General features: G+C 43.0%; 1 protein-coding gene across 1 annotated transcript in view; it reads right to left on the bottom strand.

Moving 5' to 3' along the window:
* myo15ab (myosin XVAb) overlaps positions 1 to 25,157 on the bottom strand; it is a gene marked incomplete at both ends in the record, with an annotated part of 156,132 nt that overhangs the window by 86,081 nt on the left and 44,894 nt on the right. Inside the window, 8 exons of the mRNA XM_084072033.1 lie at positions 814 to 989; positions 1,473 to 1,590; positions 11,081 to 11,205; positions 11,341 to 11,386; positions 17,966 to 18,117; positions 19,262 to 19,339; positions 21,652 to 21,777; positions 24,499 to 24,630. Coding sequence (XP_083928159.1) covers positions 814 to 989; positions 1,473 to 1,590; positions 11,081 to 11,205; positions 11,341 to 11,386; positions 17,966 to 18,117; positions 19,262 to 19,339; positions 21,652 to 21,777; positions 24,499 to 24,630 — 953 coding nt within the window. The remainder of the gene's footprint in view (positions 1 to 813; positions 990 to 1,472; positions 1,591 to 11,080; positions 11,206 to 11,340; positions 11,387 to 17,965; positions 18,118 to 19,261; positions 19,340 to 21,651; positions 21,778 to 24,498; positions 24,631 to 25,157) is intronic.

Below are 25,157 nucleotides of genomic sequence, written 5' to 3'. Positions count from 1 at the left end.
TCCCCACAAAACGGATGCTGCATGGAGTTTAACCCATTCAATCCGAGAACGCATCTACAAATGCCTTCTGAATCCTAACAGGTTTCTGAAACATGTTGCTATAATATCAGTGGTGCTCAAACTTTTTAGACCTGGAACGCATCTTTGTCCCTTTAGATTTCTTTGGCTATTCAAAAATAGCAGATATAAGCTCATAGTGCGGCACCGAGTGCCGCGCTATGAGCTTGTAGATCTGCTATTTTTGAAAAACCTTGAAAACATTTTTTTTTTTTTTTTTTTTTACTGTTAGGATTTAGAAAACATTTTTAAGAATCGCCTAAGCAGAGGGCATTTTAGAACCGAAGGGGACGCGCGTGTGCATGCGTTCCGTGCGTGTGTGCGCGCGTGCAGAGCGCACACACACACGGAATATATATATATCCCTGAGTCCCTGATAACTGAGTATGTTCAAACCCTCCGCCAGCCCCCCCAGCCCCTCCCTGATGTCAAAGACCCCCAAAATGATATGTATTTGGCCGCCGACCCCCATCTCAAAATATGTTGTTACAGGAACCCCTAGAACAATGTTCGCTTTAAAATATATATATATTCAAAGTTCCACGATAAAAATAGAAAAAAGCAGATCTACAAGCTCATAGCACAGCACTCTGTGCCGCGCTATGAGCTTGTATATCTGCTATTTTTGAATAGCCAAAGTATAAAATAATGGCTGTAGCTAAAATCTAAAATGACACAGATGTGATTGAATATGGTTAAATGGTCAAATCTATGTGTGACGTGTGAGTGTTCCCATGGCGGCAATGAACGTTATACCTGACAACGAAGGCCTTGCAGCGGGCCTGCCACCACACAATGCGCAGCCTGAACTTCAGGAAGTTGACGCGGAGGAAGTGCATGCGTGTGTATCTCTGCAGCACCATGGCCGCCATGTTCAACAGGCGGTCACGCTTAGCCTCCAGGAGCTGATACAGCTCCTCCTTCAGGAAGATCTGACAAAAGTACACAAGTATTGGCATCAAAATGTACTTAAAGTACCAAAAGTAAAAGTACTTATTATGCAGAATGTACGCATTTCACAACTTATCACGTGTGTAAAATGTATACAACAAATATTTTGAAAATAGCAGATCTACAAGCTCACAATGCGTCGCATGGCGTCGCATGGCGAGCTTGTAGATCGGCTATTTCCAAATAGCCAAAGTTTAAATAGGGCTGAAGTGGTTAATGTATGTTTTGTAACAATAATCAAAATCTACTAAGTAACTAGTAACTAAGTTTTCAAATAATTGTAGTGGAGTAAAAGTACAATATTTGCCTCTGAGATGTAGTGGAGTAGAAGTCAAAGTATTGGACATTGTAAATACTCAAGTAAAGTACAAATACCTCAAAATTGTACTGAAGTACAGCACTTGAGTACATGTACCTAGTTAGTACCACTGTGTGTAAGTGTGTTTTGGGCGCATCATGCTTACCTTGGTGACTCCTACTTGGTAAACACCATGCTTGACCGGACAGATTTTATGGAGCATGATGACACAGTTCTCCCCATCTGCTGGAGGTATGTCCTTTAGGGAGAGCAGGCCCTTGTACCTATACACACACACACACACACACACACACACACACACACACACACACACACACACACACACACACACACACACACACACACACACACACACACACACACATGCAATTTACAATTTAGGCATTTAGCATAATACATCACATGCATAGAGAAAGTAATCTAGAATCATAGGTAAACCAAGAACCTATCATTGAAGCTATACACTGTATATCTACACTGTACATTGAAGCTATACACACTAGGATGCCAGGTCAACAAATGAACCTGGCATCTGTCTAAATAACATGCTATCTAGATTACATTCGAAACCCTTGCATAAGCCTGCAAGGTCGCAAAGGCTAGGTCAAGTGCTACGGGATAATTAAGGTGAAGTCTGAAGAGGTGCGTCTTCAGACTGCGGCTAAACCACACACACACACACACACACACACACACACACACACACACACACACACACACTCACAGTCAAAATATAAATCCACATTGAAATTAAACACAAACATTAGGATAAAGGGAGATTTGAGTGTAAAGCCATGTGGACATGTTTTTGCTATATTTTTGACAGCTTGACCTTCGTGCCACGCTGTCACAATCTAATTAGATTGTGTGACAGACTGAATGCTGGTGTTGGTCTCGGTGTTAGCCTGGTGGGTCAGTGTCTTGTTTCACTCTCCATTTGCTTAATTTGTCTCGGTGCAATTCCATGTGACCCCGCCATTGGGTAATCAGGCATTATCAGTAATCATAACTCAGTTATTATTTATATGCATTTTTGATTCTATTATTTGTCATTTATTTATTTATTTGTATGATTTGTTAGCTTTTTGCTTTTTTTCTCTGCAATGTTCTGAATGCTTAATTTTTTTGGCTCGATGTCGCGTCGATGCCGAAGATAGCAGATCTACAAGCTCACAACACGTCGCAGCTGCTATTTTCTACGAAAGCTCTCCCCACAATACAGATGCTTATATGGCTTTGGCTTTCAAAATAGTCAATGCGAATTTTCCCTCAATGCCCTCAATACCCACATATCTGACTAAATACCTCCAAAAAGTTAGCGACACCCACAGCCACAATACTAGAGGGAGCGTAAACAACGATCCGGTAACACCCACCCATAAAACAAACATGGGTCAATTCTCCTTCTTACAGCACTGCCACCCAGGTGTGGAATGCTCTGACTCCATCCCTCCAGAAATGTGGATCGCTGGCCTCCTTTAAAACAGTCCTGAAAATTCACCTTTCAGGAGGCCAAAAGGGGAGCTAGACATCACTTCTCTATTAGACAGGCCATCCCGTCCCCGTCCCCGTCTTCACCCTCATTCCCTCAACCCCCTCCCCCCTTTTTTCTACTCTGTACATATAGTGTTTTTTATATTGTGATGACATTGGATGTTTTGTTGCTATTTTATATGTTGATGAATTGAATACCTAGGACCCCAATGGAAACAAGACAGCAAGGACTTTTTTGGTGTATCCTTGTAGACCAGGGGTCTTCAACAGGGGGTCCGGGACCCCTAGGGGGTCCTCAGAGCTACTATAGGGGGTCCGCCAAATCTTTGTGTGATAGGATTTAGTTTTTTTTACATTAACCACTTGAACCCTAGAATTCCTTTTCTGAGGGGAACATTAGCCGAAAATAGCAGATCTACAAGCTCTCAACGCCTCGCGTGAGCTTGTAGATCGGCTATTTTTGGTGTAGAGGGAAAAATAGTAGACTGTCTGATCTACAGGCTTCTCACGTGTAACCGCTTTGCCGTTGTTTCCTCTGTCATGTGTATGTCATGTCTGTGGAGGAGACAGTGGGATAATGCTGCAAAATAAATGCATTTCCGCACCAGGATGAATAAAGTCGTCTGAATGTGAATCACGAGCACATTTTCAGCCGTTTTTGTCAGATGTGATGGGAGCAGACAGCCTCTCAGCCCGTCTCCTCCTCGTGAGGGGAGTTCATTCATTGGCAATGCGTCTGGCAGCTGGATCAATAAGTGGATCTCAGCGTTTCGCTGGCAGCAACGAGAATACGGAGGAAGAGCGAAGTCGGTAATCAGAGAGCTTTGGACAGCTCTCTGATGTATGTGTGTGACTTATACAGTCATGCGTGTGTGTGTGTGTGTGTGTGTGTGTGTGTGTGTGTGTGTGTGTGTGTGTGTGTGTGTGTGTGTGTGTGTGTGTGTTCTCTCATCAAGTCAATTCAATCAATCAAACCGATGATTGTCATTGTGGATGATAGAGCTTCCCTTAACCCATTAAGACCTGAGGCCGCTTCTAAACATTTTCTAAATCGGGTTAGGGTTAACAGTTTTTTGGAAAAAAATATTAAAAAAATATTTTCAAGTTTTTTCAAAAATAGCAGATCTACAAGCTCGTAGCGCGGCACTCGGTGCCGCGCTATGAGCTTGTATATCTGCTATTTTTGAATAGCCAAAGACATCTAAAGTGACATACTGTAGATGCGTTCCAGGTATCAATGGGTTAAATGTGCCAATTTCACTGAACGGTCCATTGACTTGAGAGTGCACTGAATCTGAATGAAGTCTTTATGTAAGTATGAATACAGGCAACGATAAACCTTTTTAACCGTAATCACATGAACCCTAGCATCCCTATTCTGGGCTTTGGGCTGGGGGTCCCTGGCTGTAGCTCGCTGCCTAGCAGAAATGTGTGTTCTGGCTTGAGTAGTCTCGTGTGGCCAGACTGTTGTAACTTAATGGGTTACATAGTTAATTGCATGATTGATTTAATTACTGCTAAATTCATAAAGTATTATATTCAGTTAAAAGCAGAGTTAAAAAGGAAAGATTTCATTTAATAGAGTTTATTGATGTTGTTTATTTGAGAAACACTGAATTGTTACTTTTCTATTTTGTATACCTACAAAGGGTTAAGTGAAAAACTGCATGTCCCATAAGGCTTAGCGGTGAACCGGATGTTATTAGATACCGGGTCAGTGTTGTTGTGTTCTAGTGCGTGCCAGTTCGATTGAGCAATACTAGCTGCGTGGACCGAATGAATGAAAGCTAAGCTAACCAGTCTAAAATACCGTGTTTTGTACTATTTGTATCCATCCTTTTTTTCCTATATAAAGTACCAACTTTAACTCCATATTTTCGACGTCCTGTCCACTATTTGACCGTAGTTATTCTACATTTTTTGGTGCCGAAACCCGGGAATTATGAGCGAGAGAGAACTCGCAGCAGCAGCTGCGACCGCTGCTAAAAAGACAGAAGAGGAACGTAGGACAGATATGGAAAGAATGAGAAGAAAACGGGGTACAATCCGAGGTAGTACTACACGTCTTTTGAACCAGATAGACGGAGAAATAACGAAGCCAGATCCGGACATTGAGAACTTGAACACTTTATTGGACATGTTGTCCGCGAAGGAGGACAGTCTATTTGAGCTGGACAGTGGAATTGAACGGCTAACGGCGTTGGATGACTTGGAGAACGAGATTGAAACAACGGAGGAGTATAAGCAACGTGTCATCTCGTATAAGAGCCGCGCTCAGCGCATGGTGAAGAAAATGGAGGATCAAAGCCAGCAGCTCCAAGCACCAACGCAGCAAAGGGTGAGCGACGCTAACTCAGCTAACTCATTAGCACACAGACAGTCTGTGAAGCTACCGAAGTTGATCATTGATAAATACAATGGAGATGTCAGTAGATGGCAGGAGTTTTGGAGCCAGTATGAGACTGCTATTCACACGAATGATGCACTGTGCAAACGTGAGAAGTTTACCTACCTGAAAACGTATCTCACAGGACCAGCTGCAAAGGCAGTAGCAGGACTGATGCTTTCTGATGCTAATTATGACAGTGCTATCACGTTACTGCAAAGCAGATTTGGAAGGAAAGATCTGGTTATCAGTGCTCACATGACAAGGCTGCTGAATCTAACTCCTGTGAAGAAATCCTCTGATGTGCATGCATTAAGGCAGCTATATGATGAATGTGAGATTCAAATTAGGAGTTTGGAGTCACTGGGTGTAGTGTCAGACACATATGGGAGCCTACTATGCCCAATTTTAATGAAGATGATTCCAGATGACATAGCTCTTGAATATAGCCGTCAGAGGGGAAATGATGATGAATGGAAGGTTGATGAAATTGTCAAATTCCTACAGAAGGAGGTTCAGAGCAGGGAAAGAGCACTGCAAATGACAACGTCATACACCCAGAAAGAACAGAAACCAGAAAGCAAACCATGGAAGCAGTCATGCTCATTCAATGACACTAAAAACAGACCCAGCATGCAATCTGCTGCTGCACTGCACACAGCCAGCCAGAAGACACACAACTGTTTATTCTGTGACAGTGCAGAACACAAATCTGAAAATTGCCCCAATAACAGCATTCCAGAACGCAAAGAAAAGATCAAGAAAATGGGAAGATGTTTTGTGTGTCTGGGACAGAAACACATTGCAAAGTCATGCAAAGTGAAGGATGCTTCATGTGAAAAATGTGGAAGGAGGCATCACATTGCTGTGTGCACCGGTGAGAAAAGTGAGGTGCAGCCCCCCACTGTCACAGGAGAGGCTGTTGTGTCCTCAGTCATTCCTCACTCAGCAAAGATGAAACCAGATGGACAGAACACTGTGCTGCTACAAACTGCTAAGGCATGGGTGACAGGCCCATTAGGCAGAAAAATAGCTCGCTGCTTACTCGATGGAGGGAGTCAGAGAAGCTTCATCCATGAAAACCTTGTGAAGAGCCTGAAATTACCAGTAATAAGACAAGAGACACTCACTCTTCACACGTTTGGCTCCTCTGTTCCCACAATGTCACAACGCAACACAGTGAGAGTCATCTTGGAGAATGTCTGGGACAACCAGCAGAGAATTGAAATTGAGGCCATAGAAACCCCACAGGTGTGCTCAGCTGTGATGAAAGTTCCTGGTGACCAGATTCAACATGAGCTCAAGAAAAAGGGACTACAACTAGCAGACTTCCCAGGTAATGATGATGATCCTGAGCTCTCTGTCCTGATAGGAGCAGACTACTACTGGCAAATAGTCTCAGGAAGGGTGGAGAGACTGACAGAGACATTAGTTGCACTGGAGAGCACCTTCGGATGGTCTGTACAGGGACCAGTGTCCATGTCAAGTGTCGCAGAGGCAACCTGCATGTTCATTCCACTTGAAGAGGACACACTTGTCTCCAAGCAACTACGTGCATTCTGGGAAATTGAGTCTCTGGGTATCACAAGTGAAAACACACAGAACCCAGCAGAAGAAGAGGCTCTGCAGATGTTCGAGAGAACAACAACTTTCAAAAATGGACGATACCACGTGGAGTTGCCATGGAAACCAGAAAGAGCAGAGCTCCAAGACAACTACAGAGTTGCTAAAAAACGATTTGAAGGTCTGAAGAGAAGACTTAAGAAGGATGTCACATTCTACAGCAGATACAATGAAGTAGTGGAGGACTATATACAGCAGAACATTGCAGAGGATGTGCCAGAAGACAACGCAAGTGAAGACAATGTGAAATACTACTTACCTCACCACGCAGTACTCAGAGAAGACAAAGTGACCACAAAACTGAGAGTGGTGTTTGATGCGTCGTCTCATGAAGATGGCCGCCCATCCCTCAATGACTGTCTGCTCACAGGACCAAACCTGAATCCAGATCTCCTCAGTGTCCTCATAAAATTCAGAAAACATGAAATAGCCTTCATGGCTGACATAAAGAAGGCTTTCCTGCAGATCTCCATAGTGGAGAGAGACAGAGATGCAGTGAGATTCCTGTGGCTCACAGGCCCACCAAGTGGAGAAGAGGATGGAGAGCTGCGTGTGCTGCGGATGACCAGAGTGGTGTTTGGGGCCTCCCCAAGTCCATTCCTACTCGCAGCTACAATCAGAAAGCACCTGAAACGATATGAAACAGAACAACCACAGGTTGTAGAGACATTAAGAGAGTCACTTTACGTGGATGATTTCATTGCTAGCTCACACAGTGTTGAAGAGGCCTACCATGTGACAACCACTGCTAAACAAATACTGTCAACAGCAGGCATGGACCTCTGCAAGTGGATGACCAACTCTCATGAGCTGGAGAAGAAATGGGAAGAGGGCACAACAAACCACACACTGGCACCAGAGACACACGGAGCAGTGCTCAAAGTGTTAGGCCTAGTGTGGAGACCAGAAACTGATGACTTCACCTTTGACCTCAGACCGCTATTGAACATACTAAAGGAAAAGAAGAACACCAAGAGAAGTGTTCTGCAGTCAGCTGCACGCATCTATGACCCACTCGGGTTCCTGACACCTTTCACAATCAGAATTAAGTGCATGTTTCAAGAAATGTGGGAGAGAGGACTCTCCTGGGATGAAGAGCTACCACCTGACCTGACTCGAGAATGGCAACGCTGGTGTTCCGAACTACCCAAGCTACACCAGCTCGCCATACCAAGGTGGTATCGAACAGACATGCAACCAGAAAACAAACATGCCCTGACACTACATGTGTTCTGCGACGCAAGTGAAAGAGCCTACAGTGCGGCAGCCTACCTGCAAGGTGAATCACCAGACGGAGAACCTACGATGAGCCTAGTCGCATCCAAATCCAGGGTGGCCCCTCTCAAGAAAATGACACTGCCACGCCTGGAGCTCATGGGAGCTGTGATTGGAGCGAGACTAGCCAACAACTTAATGACCACTCTAAAACTGGAACCAAACCAAATAAGAATGTGGACAGACTCTATGATTACACTGCATTGGATTTGCAGCTCAGCTCAGAAGTGGAAACAGTTTGTCGCAAACAGAGTGACAGAGATCCAGTCACTGACCAACCCTGAGACATGGTCACACATCGCAGGGAAGATAAATCCAGCTGACCTTCCCACAAGAGGAGAAAGTGTTGAAAGCCTGATACAGAACCAGCTATGGTGGAACGGGCCCAGCGTTCTGACATCACCTGATCAGTCAGAGGAGACTGAAAATGACAATGTTCCAGAAAAGGTGAATGCAGAACTAAAGTCCAGTCAACAGATCACTGTACAGCTCGCTGCAAATGACACAGACCCCACTGAACCAGTGTTGGAGCTGGAACGATACAGCAAGCTGAAAAGAGTCCTCAGAGTGACAGCCTGGATAAAGAGATTCATAGCCAATTCTCAAACAAAAACAAAGAAAAGAGGAGAACTGACTGCTGACGAGCTCTTCGAGGCAGAAAAGTACTGGATAAAGACAACACAACAACAGAGTTTCAGCCAGGAGATCAAACAACTGAAGGCAGAAAAAGGCCTGAACAATGACTGCAAGATCAAAGAACTCAAACCTTTCCTGGATGAACATGAGCTGCTCAGTGTGGGAGGAAGGCTGCAGCAGTCTGATTTCACATTCAGAGAGCAGCACCCATGGATTATGCCCAATAAACACAGATATTCAGAACTGTTGATACAGTCATGTCATGAAAAAGTGATGCACTCAGGAGTGAGAGACACTCTCGTTCAAGTGAGAGAGAGATACTGGATCCTACGTGCCAGGCAGCTAGTCAAGAGGACTGTGGCAAGCTGCACAGTTTGCAAAAGATTCAAGGCAAAAGCCGGAAAGCAGATCACTGCGCCCTTGCCCAAAGACAGAATAACTGAATCCCCACCATTCGAAGTCACAGGTGTGGATTTTGCAGGGCCGCTTTATGTGAAGGCAGATGATTCTGTGAAGAAGTCATACATCGCGCTATTCACCTGTGCTGTAACCAGAGCAGTACACCTGGAACTGGTCTCAGATCAGTCAACAGAGACATTCCTGTTAGCGCTGAAAAGATTCATATCAAGAAGAGGATTATGCAAAATAATCTACTCAGACAATGCTAGAACATTCAAGAGAGCTGATCAGGACCTGAAAGAGCTGTGGAAAGCTATCAAAGAACCCCAGCTGTTAGAGTTCTTCTCAGAACGAGGCATCACCTGGAAGTTCATCGCAGAGCGAGCAGCCTGGTGGGGCGGATTCTGGGAGAGACTCGTCCGATCAGTAAAAACATGCCTGAAGAAAGTTCTTGGGAGAGCTTCACTCAACTTTGAAGAAATGTGCACAGTACTGACAGAGGTGGAGGCTATCATAAACTCTAGGCCTCTGACATTCGTGCACAATGAAGTGGATGAGCCACAGCCACTGACCCCAGCCCACTTTCTGGTGGGAAAACGACTGACCTCTCTGCCACCAAAGCCCTTCCCTGCTGACATACAGCACCCAACTGCCAACAAGGCAGAGATCACAAGAAGATGGAAGTACAGGCAGAGACTCACAACCAGCTTCTGGAGCGCCTGGCGTAAGGATTACCTGCTGGACTTGAAGTCAGCACACCGCTGTGACACACCGACGCCCACCCCACTGAAAGTGGATGACGTTGTACTCATTGGAGAAGATAACACCCCCAGACAAACCTGGAAACTGGGAAGAATCACAGAACTGTTTACAGGCCGAGATGGACTTGTCAGGTCGTGCATAGTCCGCACTCCCTCAGGGACTTTGCTAAGAAGACCTATTCAGTTACTGTACTGTCTTGAGATATAATGAACAATAATTCATGGGGGGAGGATGTTGTAACTTAATGGGTTACATAGTTAATTGCATGATTGATTTAATTACTGCTAAATTCATAAAGTATTATATTCAGTTAAAAGCAGAGTTAAAAAGGAAAGATTTCATTTAATAGAGTTTATTGATGTTGTTTATTTGAGAAACACTGAATTGTTACTTTTCTATTTTGTATACCTACAAAGGGTTAAGTGAAAAACTGCATGTCCCATAAGGCTTAGCGGTGAACCGGATGTTATTAGATACCGGGTCAGTGTTGTTGTGTTCTAGTGCGTGCCAGTTCGATTGAGCAATACTAGCTGCGTGGACCGAATGAATGAAAGCTAAGCTAACCAGTCTAAAATACCGTGTTTTGTACTATTTGTATCCATCCTTTTTTTCCTATATAAAGTACCAACTTTAACTCCATATTTTCGACGTCCTGTCCACTATTTGACCGTAGTTATTCTACACAGACTGTTGCCTCACACAATTTTCAAATGTTTCCTACAGTTTCATACAGTCTGGGACACGGAAGCTCTGATCGTGATTAAAATACAAAGCGGATGTGAAGCCTTCTCCCCACTTCCGTTTCGTCTTTACAGTCGCACAAATGTATCCTAATATAAATCAAAATCATCTAAGTAGCTTGCTGCTATATATATTTTTTTTTTATAGATATTTTCGTGAACGGAAGTGCCAGCTTCCTCTTTCGGATTTCGGGAGGTGTAGTTCCAGACTCTATATAGCATTCGGAGATTGTGGAATAGTTGTCTGGCTACGCGAGACCACGGGACTCCCTCTTTCTTTGGTGTTTCGCCCAGGTGGTCGTGCTGGTGGTATGCCTGAACCCTAACCTTTAACCTCACAAAAACTATGCCTAAACCTATTACCTCAAAACCACGCCCACCTGGACAAAACACCGGAAAAAGAGGGAGTCCGGAGAGACCACCCCGCCGGTCACTAACCTCCACAGGAAGCTGTGAAAGAGCAGTCTGTTAGGATAGCCGTCCTTCCTGATCTGAATGGTGTCCAGGATGCCAGAGTAACGCAGCTGAGTCTTCACCAGCTCCAGATCAAACACTCCTGGCTCCTACAAGTACACACATGCGCGCACACGCATGTTAGATGCAATTGAATATAATAGAGGAATACATATACATTTTCCACCAAAATGTTTCAGACAAACAGTACACAAATGTTAATGAAATGCATGAACAAACTGTACCTTGTAATGGTTTGGCTTTATGCATCGCACAAAATATGGGTTACACCTGTCACACACACACACACACATGAAGGAAGAATGAATGAATGAATGAATGAATGAATGAATGAATGAATGAATGAATGAATGAATGAATGAATGAATGAATTAATTAATGAATGGTTTAATGAAACAATGAATGAATGATTTAATGAAACAATGAATGAATGAATTACTAATCATAATCATAATATCGTGAGACACTGTGGTCACAGTGTGGTGGCAGAGGGCCTTAGGGCAGTAGTTCTCAAACTCTTTTGTGCCAAGGAACCCCAAATTGGGCCGTAGAGACCCTATCTGAAAATGTTTTGTGCCAGGGACCCCCAGAAGAGAAGATTTATGTAAAAAAAAAAATGTTTTTGAATAATGATTGTGTTGGGGTCCTACCTGGAACCCCCCAAGGACCCCTGGGGGTCCCCGGACCCCACATTGAGAACCAATGTTTTTGGGCCCCTGGAGTTTAGAGCAGTGATGGGTAAACATGTATACTGTTAGAAGCCAAAACATACCTACATTATACAGTATCATCCAAAAGGAGACCAGAAGGTCTGCATACGTATGTATGTGTTCTTGCACATTGTACACATTAAAATCCAAAGTCCAAAGAGTGTACAAATGGAACCACATGGACTCTTAAGGTTCCATTTTGTACACACCTTGGAGGAAAATGAACACTGGTTGGACTGTACTGTGTAGCTTTCCCCAGAGAACCCCATCCTCATCCATCACGAGACGTGATCGAACTCAAACGAAAGAAGCAGAAGGTCATCTGTCCACAACAATACTACACCGTGATGGATCCGCATTTCACCGAAAATCCACTTAAAGGCCAAAATAGTCCCAGTCGATCGTTCGTTGGCTGACCAATGCGGCCCCGACAACAACGAGCGAGGATTGACAATCATCCCCTCCTTTGGAAACATGACTTACACACTAATAACTCATTAAGAACTGATGGGCCCATTCTACAAACGCCTTCTAAATCAGTAGATCTCAAACGGACCCCCAACATTAATTATGATGAATTGCATTTTTATGGTGTTTTTCTCAAGTACTCAAACTTACTCAAAGCGCTTTACAATGGTTCATTCATTCATTCAAAAGTGAGGACGCTGGTGTTGACTCTTTGCCTAGGTGAAGCGGCAAAGAGTCAACACCAGCGTCCTCACTTTTCACACATCAATGGTGGCAAGCTAGCACCGACCGACTCATTGGAGGCAATGTAGGGTTCAGTGTCTTGCCCAAGGACACTTCGACATGTGCACAGGAGGAACCCGGGATCCGAATCGCCGACCCATGGATCATTGGACAACCTGCTCTACCTCCTAAGCCACAGCCGCCCACACAAAATGTATTTGGCCGAGGACCCCCCCCCCCCCCATCTGAAAAGGTTTTGTGCCAGGGACCCCCAAAAGAGAAGATTTGTGTTAAAAAATGCTAAATTATAATTAAAAAAAATCTAACTCTTTAAAGATTTTTCTGTGAAATGTATGGTACAAGCTTGCAGCACGGCACGAAGTGACGCGCCGTGAGCTTGTAGATCTGCTATTTTTGTATTTTACGTATGTTGCCATATACCGCATATAGCTCAAATCTAAAATGACAGACAGATGATTTCCCGGTTTTAACCCATTAAGACCTGGAACTGTGTCATTTTTAGATTTGAGCTAAAAAGCATTATTTTACACTTTGGGCTATTCAAAAATAGCAGATATACAAGCTCATAGCGCGGCACCGAGTGCCGCGCTACGAGCTTGTAGATCTGCTATTTTTGAAAAATCGTGAAAATGTGTGCAAATATTTGAAATATATATATTTTTAAAGCGAACATTTCGAACTCAAATCTTTGCTTCTGGGGGGGTCTCTGGAGCAACATATTTTGATGGGGGTCGGCGGCCAAATACATACCATTTTGGGGGTCCTTGACGTGAAATAGATTGAGCACCACTGATATAGAAACATAAGTTTTTCAGGATACTGTTGAGATTTAGGAGACATGTAGAATCGGCTTCAGGTCTCAATGGGTTAATGGGATAAACGGCAGACGCCTGTTCTCTGGAACGGCACGACCGGCGCTGTCAAAACTCTAGGTAGAGGTGTGTGATGGAGTGTGAACGCTCTCGTGTTGTTGGGTCTCGCCTCAGCGATCACTGCTTACATTGTCATGTACTGTACGTTGTCAGACGTGATGGGAGCAGACAAGCCTCGGCGCTGTTGCCAGATTTTGCGAGATAAATAAGCAAAGAGGTCTATGTGAAAACTAGCCTGGAAAACAGACAAATCTGCCGATGCAAAAAAAAAGAAAGAATTGCCCCTCGGCAGATTTGGTCTGGCCCCGCTCAATTGTGATTGGATTTAGTTGCCCCCTAAGTTGTGGGGCACCAATCAGGGCCCAGTATGCAAATGTGGGGTGGGTTTTAAGGGTTTATCACCAGAGGCATTTTTTTAAATCAGCCCCTTGGAAATGGAGGTTCCAAACAGAGATTGCGGACTAATATCTACGCAGTGATATTAGTCTGGCCATGCAGGCTAATGGAAAACAAGCCCAAAAGAAGCGTCTAGGTCACATGAGGACTTTAAACATATACTGTACTAGCCTGGCGTAGCCGACTATATCACTGCGTGGATATGAGGCTGGTGCTTCAATGAGGAATTTTTTTTTCCCAAGGATCAAAACAATGGCCCTCGACGCAATTGGTTAGACCTACAACAACCAACTACCAATTACAGTCTCCCATATTCGAATACTGGGCCCTGATTGGTTACACAGTTCTTCTGGAGCAGGAAATAGACCCCTTAACAGACGACGTCACACTGATAAGAACCAGTATGCGTGCAACCAGTATGCGTGCAATGAAACCCATTCTATCAGGTCTCGCTAGGACGCGCCTCACTAGCCAACACACAAGAGGGGGTTGGGGTGTGCTGAAACCAGCGCAGCCCGAAATAACAGGTTGGGAATTGATTGCGTGAAACAATCACCTGTGCCTCCAGTCTAAATGTTAGTAAACAAATAATTGGTCTATGAATTCTCTATGGAGCGGTGACCCAAATCCCAGAGTGCAATTTTTTTTTGCACTCGCAGATTCGTCTGGTCCCAGGCTACTACTGTACATTCATTGGCTATTTGAAAATAGCCGATCTACAAGATCACAGTGCGTCGTGAGCTTGTAGATCTGCTATTTTCAAAAGAAAACCTTGTCAGTTGGACACATACATATTAATTTGTGGGGTCCTTGACAAGAACATGTTTGAGAACCACTGGTTTAAACAACATTAGGAAACAAGCCCAAATAATCAACTCTACCCTTTAGAAACAAGCCCCCCCCAAAAAAAAACGCAACCCGCAACTGCCAGTATCTACAAGCAACTTTACAGATAAACAAGCCCAAAGTCGCTTATAAATAATAAGCAGACCTGGCAACACTGAGCCTCTCAGCCCGTCTCCTCACGAGGGGGGGGCTGGCAAGTATCTGTCAGTTGGATCAATAAGTGGAATGGGTGTTGGCAGCAGTGAATACTGGGGTTTAGGACAAGCCAGTAATCAGAGAAGCTTTTGACAGCTCTCTGATATGAGTGTCGGTTACAGTTAGAGTCGTGTGTGTTCTTCTAATCAATTCAATTCAGCGCAATGTTGACGTTATGATCCTTCACAAAACCTTGACATAGATAGAGCAGAGATTCCCAACAGGCGGGTCGGGGGCCCCACTGGTGTGCCGCGAGGAGGGCCCCCCATAACTGGACTTGATTTTTTTTTTTCATTACCTATAAGCCTACCTATAACTCTACTCTGCTGCCCGCCTCCTCACCAGAACCAGATCCAGAGATCACATCACCCCAGTACTCCATGACCTTCATTGGCTCCCAGTAAAACATAGAATTGATTTCAAAATACTCATCACCACCTACAAAGCCCTCAATAACCAGGCGCCCCGCTACCTCTCTGACCTCCTCCAACGCCACGCACCCTCCCGCTCCCTCAGGTCTGGCGACGCAAACCTGGACTTCCCCAAAAAACGCACCTGGGGTGACAGGACATTTTCAGTTGCGACCCCCACCCTTTGGAATCCACTCCCACCCCACATCAAAGCTGCCCCCACTCTTGCCGTATTCAAAGCCTCCCTCAAAACCCACCTCTTTAGACTCGCTTTCCCTGCCCAGACCTAACCAAACCTCACTTTCGTCCTCTAAGACAAGTCTTAGCCTTTTGTTTTAGCCTTTTAATGTTTTCTTTTGTTTTCTTTTCTCCTAATAAAATAGTTTTTAAGCTGTTTTGTAAAGCGACTTTGGGTACTAGAAAAGCGCTATATAAGTCTGATGTATTATTATTATTATTATTATTATTATTATAAGTCAGAACATAACGTTTTCTATGTTGGTTCTATTGATCCAAGCTGGGAACACAATCGATTGCTCGATCATTAAAATAACATGCTCTGAACACATCTAACCACTTAAAGGACAATTTCACCCATTTTCAACCTATCTTCATATAATCGGTCCTCACTAATGCTTCTTATATTATATGGTAAAAAAAAAAATCTACTCTGCCTATGTCTCAGAGGAGGGCTGTGGACAGTTCAGAATGTTGAGTACTTTTTACCACCACTGGAGTGGACTTGAGCTTAAGAGGTGACGGTCTTACAGTACTACCTCATTTGACCAAAATTAATGGAAATAGTGATCTTTTTAAAAATAAGTGCTTCACCCCTAACAACTAAAGTATAATCTTATTAACAATGATGTGTGCAATTACTTCAAAAGTGGAGGTGAAAGAGTAGAACTTTTACACACTTACAGATCGATAGATGACCCTGAGGGCACCATGGGTCCACTAATGCAGGAGAAAGAACTCCCGCACACTAAATGATGCGTAGCCTGCGAGCTAAATTCAGGCAGATATACACCCGAGAGGTTTATACGCATGTGCAGCACTATGTGGGTGATGTACTGTATGTGACGTGTCAAGCAGCTGACCAAATTGGCGGTGTACTTAAAGGTAGGGTAAGTGATTTTCTTTGGTTAAAATAAGTGTTAAATAGCTCTATATTGTGATAGTACTCATTGCTATAGAGTGTTTGTTCAGTAAAAGGAGTCTCCAAGTCTCTCCACCTCTTTATTAAACAGAAAATGCATTTTTGTTTCAGTTTCAGTTTCATTTCCAATTTTATCCAATCAGGATAGAGAACTCAATCAGGATATAGATTAAACAAGTGAAATTGGAAGTGATGACACTAAGAAATGAGCAGGCACGCATGAACTGGAACACTAAAAATGAAGCTTAAAAATGTGTACCTTCTCCTGATTGGCTGAGATTTTGACACCTACCGAAAAATGTATTTTCTGTTTATTAAAGAGCTGGAGAGACGGGGAGACTCCTGTTACTGAACAAACACTCTATAGCAATGATTACTATCAGAATATAGTGCTTTAACCTTTTAACAAAATACTTTTTGTTTTAACCCAAAAATATCACTTACCCTACCTTTAAGCTCACCTGATTCATTGCACTTCCTCTTGCTGTCATGTGCTTTGTCTGCTCCCACCACCACCGGTAGGCTCTGCTTTCCCTAAGGGTTCTGTTTTCCCCTGGGGGGGGTTTGTTATAGAATAGATGTACATATCCCTGCTCTTAAATTTGCTAATGTGCTGTGCAGGGAGTAATGTATAGCAGAGCCTGAACGCCAAGATCAAATATTATATTCACACTCGCATTAACATTTTATAAATAAAAGGTTCTCAAGCTATTATTATTGGTCTCAATCTATTCGTGAAAATTACAAATAAAATATTCATTAGGAAACATTGTTTCGTTACGCACACCGACTTTATCAGTGTCTGCATACCGCAACGACGTTGTTCCCAACAAATGTCTCTATTTGCAATGGAAGAAGTCAGTGTGTGGGAGTCCTTTCTGCAGCAAAGGTGGAAGGTGACAAATCGGCACTACAGGCTGTCAGTAGTTTGGCGAACACTGTTCCACAGCTGCCAAAAAGAACACTTCCTAAGAGCTCAGAGAAAGTTGAATTTGTGTGCTGTTGTTTGCCAACATGGCCAGAGGGTGTCGGATAAATGCTTGTGCATTGTTGCTAAAAGGTCCCAAGGGTGGAGTAAAGGTTGTTCTTTGGTTGAATAAAACAGTGGTTCTCAAAGTGGGGTCCGGGGACACCCAGGAGTCCTTGGGGGGGTTCCAGGGGGTCCCCAGCAAAAGTAGTTAACATAGCATCAAAATCATCTCAACCACTTTATGCATTTATATGTTGGCTATTCAAAAAGTTGCAGATCTACAAGCTGCAAGCTTGTACATCTACTATTTTTGAAAATATTTGAAAAATATCAAAAGTGTTGAAAAGCTTTGAAAAATTTTGATTTCTTTTTACATAAATCATCTCTTCTGGGGGTCTCTGGCACAAAACATTTTCAGATGGGGGTCCGCTACTAATTACGTATTATTTGGGGGTCCTTGGCATGAAAAAGTTCCAGAACTACTGGAGTAAAGGTTCTTTGTTGGTTGAATAAATAAAACGTTGTTTGGTTTACTGTTCTAAGGCTGTTTGTAGGTTTAATAAAAGGTTGTGTGGTTTACTGTTCTATCTTCTCCAGCAGCTCCTGGAGGCTGCTCTGGAACTTGGCGCTGACGGTGTTGGCTTGGTACCGCCGGGCCGTGCTGCTGTTCCTATTGGTCGACTTCTGCTGAGACATCGTCTCCGAGTGCTTCAGGAAGAGATTGGACACCATCTAAAGACACGCACACACACACGCACACGCACGTTTATTTACGAAAAAAATACTTTGGCAACTCTTAACCATTTAAGACCTGGGACGCATCGGTGTCACTTTTAGAGTTGAGCTAAAAAAGCATTATTTTACACTTTGGGCTATTCAAAAATAGCAGATATACAAGCTCATAGCGCGGCACCGAGTGCCGCGCTATGAGCTTGTAGATCTGCTATTTTTGAAAAATCGTGAAAATGTGTGCAAATCTTTGAATATGTATTGTTTTCAAGCAAACATTTTTTAACTCAAATCTTTGCTTCTGGGGGTCCCTGGAACAAAATATCTTAGATTGGGGTCCGCGGCCAAATACATATAATTTTGGGGGTCCTTGACATGAAAAAGATTGAGCACCACTGATATAGAAACATACGTTTTGCAGAATACTGTTGGGAATTAGAAGACATTTGTAGAATCGGCCTCAGGTCTCAATGGGTTAAATTAACATCTTATAATTATTATGCATTGCCAATAATGGGATGGTGGAAGATCAACAGTGTGATTGTGTCTGCCTGAGTGTGTGTGTGTGTGTGTGTGTGTGTGTGTGTGTGTGTGTGTGTGTGTGTGTGTGTGTGTGTGTGTGTGTGTGTGTGTGTGTGTGTGTGTGTGTGTGTGTGTGCGCACGCGCAGTGGTGGAAAGTAACTAAGTACATGTACTCAAGTACTGTACTTAAGTCAAATTTTTAGTTATTTGTACTTTATTTGAGTATTTCCAATTTCCAATACTTTTACTTCTACTCCACTACATCTCAGAGACAAATATTGTACTTTTACTCCACTACAATTATTTGAAAACTTTAGTTACTAATTATTTGCAGATATAAATTGTTACATTATAAAACATGCATTAACCACTTTAGCCCTATTTTATACATAGGCTATTTGAAAATAGCCGATCTACACTTTTGGTACTTTAAGTACATTTTGATACCAATACCTTTGTACTTTTACTCAAGTAAATTTTGAACACCAGACTTATTTACTTGTAACGGAGTACTTCTACATTGCAGTATCGATACTTTTACTTAATTAAAACATTTGAGTACTTTTTCCACCACTGTGTGTGTGTGTGTGTGTGTGTGCGTGCGTGCATGCGTGCGTTCCTCACTTTACTCTTGCTCTGGGTGAAGAGGTCAAGGACATCTTGTCGAACCACGTCAAAGTTCTTATCCAGGAACTTCTGCACCTGGAGGAACAAATCACGAGGCCTGTCACAATTATTACATAATAACTGCCTGATCGCAGTTATTTGAGAAAATCTCATTTATTTTGCATATGTCGTCATGATCATTTCCATGATGAAAATGTTTAAAAATTATTTGTAATATATATTTAAAAAATGTGTTGAAATAGCAGATCTACAAGTGCTTCTTGCTGCAGCTTGTAAATCAACCTGCCCTGCGCATTTTTTGTTTACAAAGCCTAAAAGCTATAATGTTCCAAAGTTCAGCGGCAAAAACTCAATTAAATCGCTAATCGCAATTATTTGTGAGACAATTAATCATCAAAGTAAAATTTCATGATCGTGACAGCTCTACAACATTGGTTCTCAAAGTGGGGTCCTTGCAGGGGGTTCCAGGGGGTTCCCAGCCAAAGTAGTTAACACAGCATCATTTTATCCATTTATATGTCGGCCATTCAAAAAGAGCAGATCTACAAGCTCACAGCGCGTCACTTTGTGCTGAGCTGCAAGATTGCACAAAAAAAATAATCTTGAAAGTATTGGATTTTTTATTTTATTTTTTAGCACAAATCTTCTCCACTGCATGGAGCTGGGGGGAACCGGGGCAGACAGACAGGCCGGGGGCAGGCTGACAGACAGACAGACAGACAGACAGACAGACAGACAGACAGACAGACAGACAGACAGACAGGCCGGGTCAGACAGACAGGGATACAAAGAGACAGCAATAGAGAGACATACAGTATCTTCGTCAGGCAGAAACCGTTTAGGCCTGAACACCACCTGTCAGTCACCATGCTGGCCTGTCACACTTGGAACACTGTTTTTCCTTGTGATGGATTAGCTCCCTTCGTGTGGATTTGTTCCCCTATATATGCTGACTACTGTCCTCTGTGGATCTGCCATGTGGATTTTTACCTATGTGTGGTTTTTTTTGCCCGTTTACGCCCGCACACTGCCAGACTGCACGCCACGGTACAGGAGCACATTTATTGAGAGAGAAGTAGTCTCACATGGCCAGACTGTTGCCTCTCACAAATGTTTCAAATGTTTCCGGTCATACAGTCTGGGACTCAGGGACGTGCACAGATAGACTCTAGGTGTTGCTAGAGCACCTGCCCTTTGCCCTCTTGACCAGAAGTGCCCTTTTTTCAGTTTACAGCAGGGGTCTTCAACAGGGGGTCCGGGATCCCTAGGGGGTCCTCAGAGTTACTACAGGGGGTCCGCCAAATCTTTATGTGATATGATTTTTATTTTTACCATAACCACTCGAAACCTAGCATCCCTTTTCCGAGGATAACTTTAGCCAAAAATAGCCGATCTACAAGCCCACAACGCCTCGCGCTGCGAGGCGTTGTGGGCTTGTAGATCGGCTATTTTTGGCAAAGAGGTATAGGTGTAGAGGGAAAAAAGAGCAGACCAAGTAAACAAAAAAAAAAGTATAATTTACTTGAGCACCTGCCCCTCAAAATGTCTGTGCACGCCACTGCCTCCCACTAACGTTTCGTCTTTACAGTCGTGCACATTTATCCTAATATAAATCAAAATCATCTAAGTATATTTAGCTTGCTGCTTAGCAGAAATGGAAATTAAAAAATGAAATGTAAATATATTTTAAAATATATTTTAAAATATATTTTCGTGAACGGAAGTGCCAGGTTCCTCTCTCGGATTTCGGGAGGTGTAGTTCCAGACTCTATATATAGCATTCGGATATTGTGTAATAGTTGTCTGGCTACACGAGACTAAGAGAGAAGCAACGTTTCGGTCACTGATGACCTTCTTCAGGGCATGCCTGTACATGCCGTACTCTTTTATTATTGATGTGCACTTGTTTTCCTACTCGCCTGCTCTTAAGCTCTTATTCTAGGTGTGCGAAAGTTTTTCTCAACAGGCCCACACAATTTGACCTGGCAAAGAGCCCAGGCTCAAAAAAGGTCGTTGAATAAATTGTATTGGAGCATAATATAAGTGTGCGGGTTCTATTCTTTCTCCTTATTATACAGACTTACTTTCTTGTGTGAACCTGCGGATGCGCTGCCACTTTTTGCACATTAATGCACTGTTTCCCAAACAGTGGGTCGGGACCCATTTGTGGGACGTAGATCAATGTGTATGGGTCACCAGTAAATATCCCTTTAATTTTTGTTTCCTACATTTAGTTTTTAATTATTATAAATTTAAACGTTTTTCAAAAAAAGAATCCCCACAAAATCGAAACCCTTTATGAATTAAAAACAAATTCAACATTTTTCAAAAGAATGTCATGAATAAATGAAACAAGATCAAATAAATTCACACAGAGGGGGTTGTACCTGGTAGGTGACTTTCCCGGCATAATGTTTGATGGTGAACTCGGGGAGCGGCATCTTTGGCTTGATGTACAACGGGCTTTCACCATGGTGATAGTGGCACTTCTGGAGGAAGGTGTGGTCTGTTGCCTGGCAACCACAACACAACAAGCTTTAACTTTATGAACAGAAATTGTCTAACAATCTATTTTCCAAGTGAGACTTAACCAACTAATACAGTATATGGAGAAATGGAAAATACGTGTGTGATTATTGCAGTAGTTGAACTGCAAAGTGATTAAGAAGCTATCGGGGCTGTGTGTGTGTGTGTGTGTGTGTGTGTGTGTGTGTGTGTGTGTGTGTGTGTGTGTGTGCGCGCGCGCGCGCACACACACACGCACGCACATGCATGTTGAGTCTGCAATGACTGTATAATCTATCAATATCTGACATGATGGTGTAATGGTCAAAGGTTGAATGTCAATGACAAGAAGGTTAATTATTGTTTAACTGCTAAAATATTATGATGTTGCAGTAGACAAATAAGTCGCTACTTATTATGGTTTAACAAGAATTGGAGGATGAAACCCTGGGCCCGATTTGGTAGTTTGTTTTGCAGTTCACGTTTAAAACTACAGCAGGGTAAAAACATGGCAGGCTGGGGCAGCAGTAGCCCTGAAACCAGAGTGCACTTCAAGTGCTCTGGTGCACTGGAAGTGCATCCATGACGGTCGTGACGCAGGCAGACGGCCATCATGTGGTCGTCTACGCCAGGGGTCTTCAACGTTTTCAGGTCAAGGACCCCCTAGCTGAGAGAGAGATGAAGCAGGGACCCCCTCTATATTGTATAAAATTGTGTTTCAGATAAACTTTTGCTGCTCTTTTTTTCCCTCTACACCTATAACTATTTGCCAAAAATAGCAGATCTACAAGCTCACAACGCCTCGCAGCGCGAGGCGTTGTGAGCTTGTAGATTTGCTATTTTTGGCTAAAGTTCTCCTCAGAAAAGGGATGCTAGGGTTCAAGTGGTTAAGGTAAAAAAAAAAATCCTATCACACTAAGATTTGGAGGACCCCCTGTAGTCCAAAACATGGCAAAAAAAATGCAGGAGGCAGCAGGACGTTGCGTTATTGAAAACGAGCGCATCTAGACTCTGATAGACGACCATCATGTGAACCATGGCTAGGGCAGCGGCAACTACGCCCCACTTAGGAGACCATTTTGTGCAGCATTTTGTATGAAGCATGGGATGACGTATCTTCCTATATTAACACTTCTACTGCCAATCACGTAGATCTACGCGAACCTATTTATAGCCGCCACGTGCCAATCGCATAGATCTACGTGAACTAAAAAAATAAATATCAATTTGACCCAAAGGAGATATGATTTATCGAAGATATAGACTCCTATCCACTTCCTTGTTAACTTAAAACTTGAAAATGATTTATCTCGGCTCCTGAGTACTTTTTTTTTTAATGAAAAATCTCTGGCACTGGCTAGAAATATTCAGAAATACCTCTGGCAGTTTTAAGGATCTTTGCCTGAATGTAATACGCCAATAATGTTTTTATTTTTAGCTGCATGCTGTGTTGCTTCTTGCCTGCCATGCTTTTTACACTGTGGTAAAAAAATGGAAAACAAACTACAGAATGTGCTTGGGTTTCATCATCATGTGCCGTTTTGAAAGGTTGTAGACGTGTAGTCAATGCCCAAAAACAGGGACAGCAGGTTAAAAGAGGATAAGGAGTTAGGTCTGGGCTGGTAGTCAGTATCAGACGAGGCAGTCCTCCAGGAGCTTCAGTCTCAGTGGGATATTTTTATTCTGTTGCACAAGTCGTTGTGAAATGTTGTCAGCAGTTCTGGTCCAAGTAATGAGTCATCTCTCTCTCTCCACTAGCAACTAAAGCAGGATAACTCTCCACAGGAAACTCACCGTCACTGTGTGTGTGCGTGTGTGTGTGCGTGTGCGTGTGTGTGTGTGTGCGTGTGCGTGTGCTTGTGCGTGTGCGTGTGCGTGTGCGTGTGCGTGTGCGTGTGCGGGTGCGCATGCGTGCGTGCGTGCGTGCGTGCGTGCGTGCGTGCGTTTGTGTTCATGTGATTGCCTTGGCATTTGTTGTGTGTATCAAGTTTAACTCATCCTTAAGCTACAGTAAGTAATAGTATACCTGCATCTATCTGGTACTGAAGATGTTTGCTTTCCATGACAGATGGTGCAAATCTTACACAACTAATGACTAATTAGTGCACCTGCATGTCCATTACCTTTATGAATCCATTATTGCTACTTCCACAACTGCGAAGTGATCAGGGAATGAATGAATGAATGAATGAATGAATGAATGGATGGATAGCAGGGTTATGTATATATATATATATGTAACAGAGTGGTTCACTACCCCAGCCTGATGGCCTGAAACTCAAATATCTCCCCCGGGCGACAGGGATATCCCTTTGGCTTAGCGGTAAAGATGTTGGCTTTCCACGTGGGAGACCCGGGTTCGAATCCCGGGAGTTACATATATATATATTTATATAGGATATATATTTTGAAATATAATTGAAGAGTATATTTTTTTTTACAAGAGTAGTGTAATGTGAAGCACAGAAGTCAGCGAGTAAGTAATTATTTAACTCACAGATATAAAAGGAGTGGGAGTTCATAAGTTTTACTTCTTCTCACTCCTTTTCGGATATGTTTAGATACATTTCTCTATTTTTTCCCCCTCTTGTTTCTTTTTTGCTATATTTTTTATATTTCTTTGAGATTTTGAAAGTGCAAAAAATGGTTCTGTTTGTATTAACATATTCGAAATAAACATGGTTAAACAAAAAAAAAGAATGAAAGTGTGTGGACGTGGTGTACAGTACCTGAGGGAAGCCGCTCTGGTCGTCCAGAATGCGCAGTATCCCATGAGGCTTTGCAGCGATGATGTCCATACACGCCTGGTTGTGGCTGAACGGCTGCTGCTGCCACTCGATCTGCTCCCTCATGTACTCCTCCTGTGGTTCAAAGTACACTTACTTACATTAACCCATTAAGAACTGAGGCCGATTCTAAAAATGTTTCCTAAATCCAAAAAGTTTTTTTGAAAAAAATTATAAAAAAAGAAAAAATCAAGTTTAAAAAAAAATAGCAGATCTACAAGCTCATAGCGCGGCACTCGGTGCCGCGCTATGAGCTTGTATATCTGCTATTTTTGAATAGCCAAACAAATCTAAAATGACACAGACGCGTCCCCGGTCTTAATGGGTTAAAGCTGCACTATGTAACTTTCCTCTTCTATACCCCCGGATTTGAACCCGGTTTCCTGCGCAAGTGCTGACATTTTTACCAATGAGCGTTTATCATTTTTTACCAATAGAACCTGCCTGCTTGCTCAGGGGATGAATTGAATCTTGACCATGAGGTCAGATCCTGTGTCTAGGTGAGACAAGACCTTTGACACGACCTAAATGTCTCAATAGAAGAGCAGGGAGACCAAATACAGGTTTGGAATAGCCTAACCCCATCCCTCAAAAAGTGCAGT

The sequence above is a fragment of the Gymnoscopelus microlampas genome (genome assembly GCF_963454915.1).
Source record: "Gymnoscopelus microlampas genome assembly, chromosome: 2".
NCBI lineage: Eukaryota > Metazoa > Chordata > Actinopteri > Myctophiformes > Myctophidae > Gymnoscopelus > Gymnoscopelus microlampas.
This window is presented reverse-complemented; position numbering and strand designations above follow the sequence as displayed.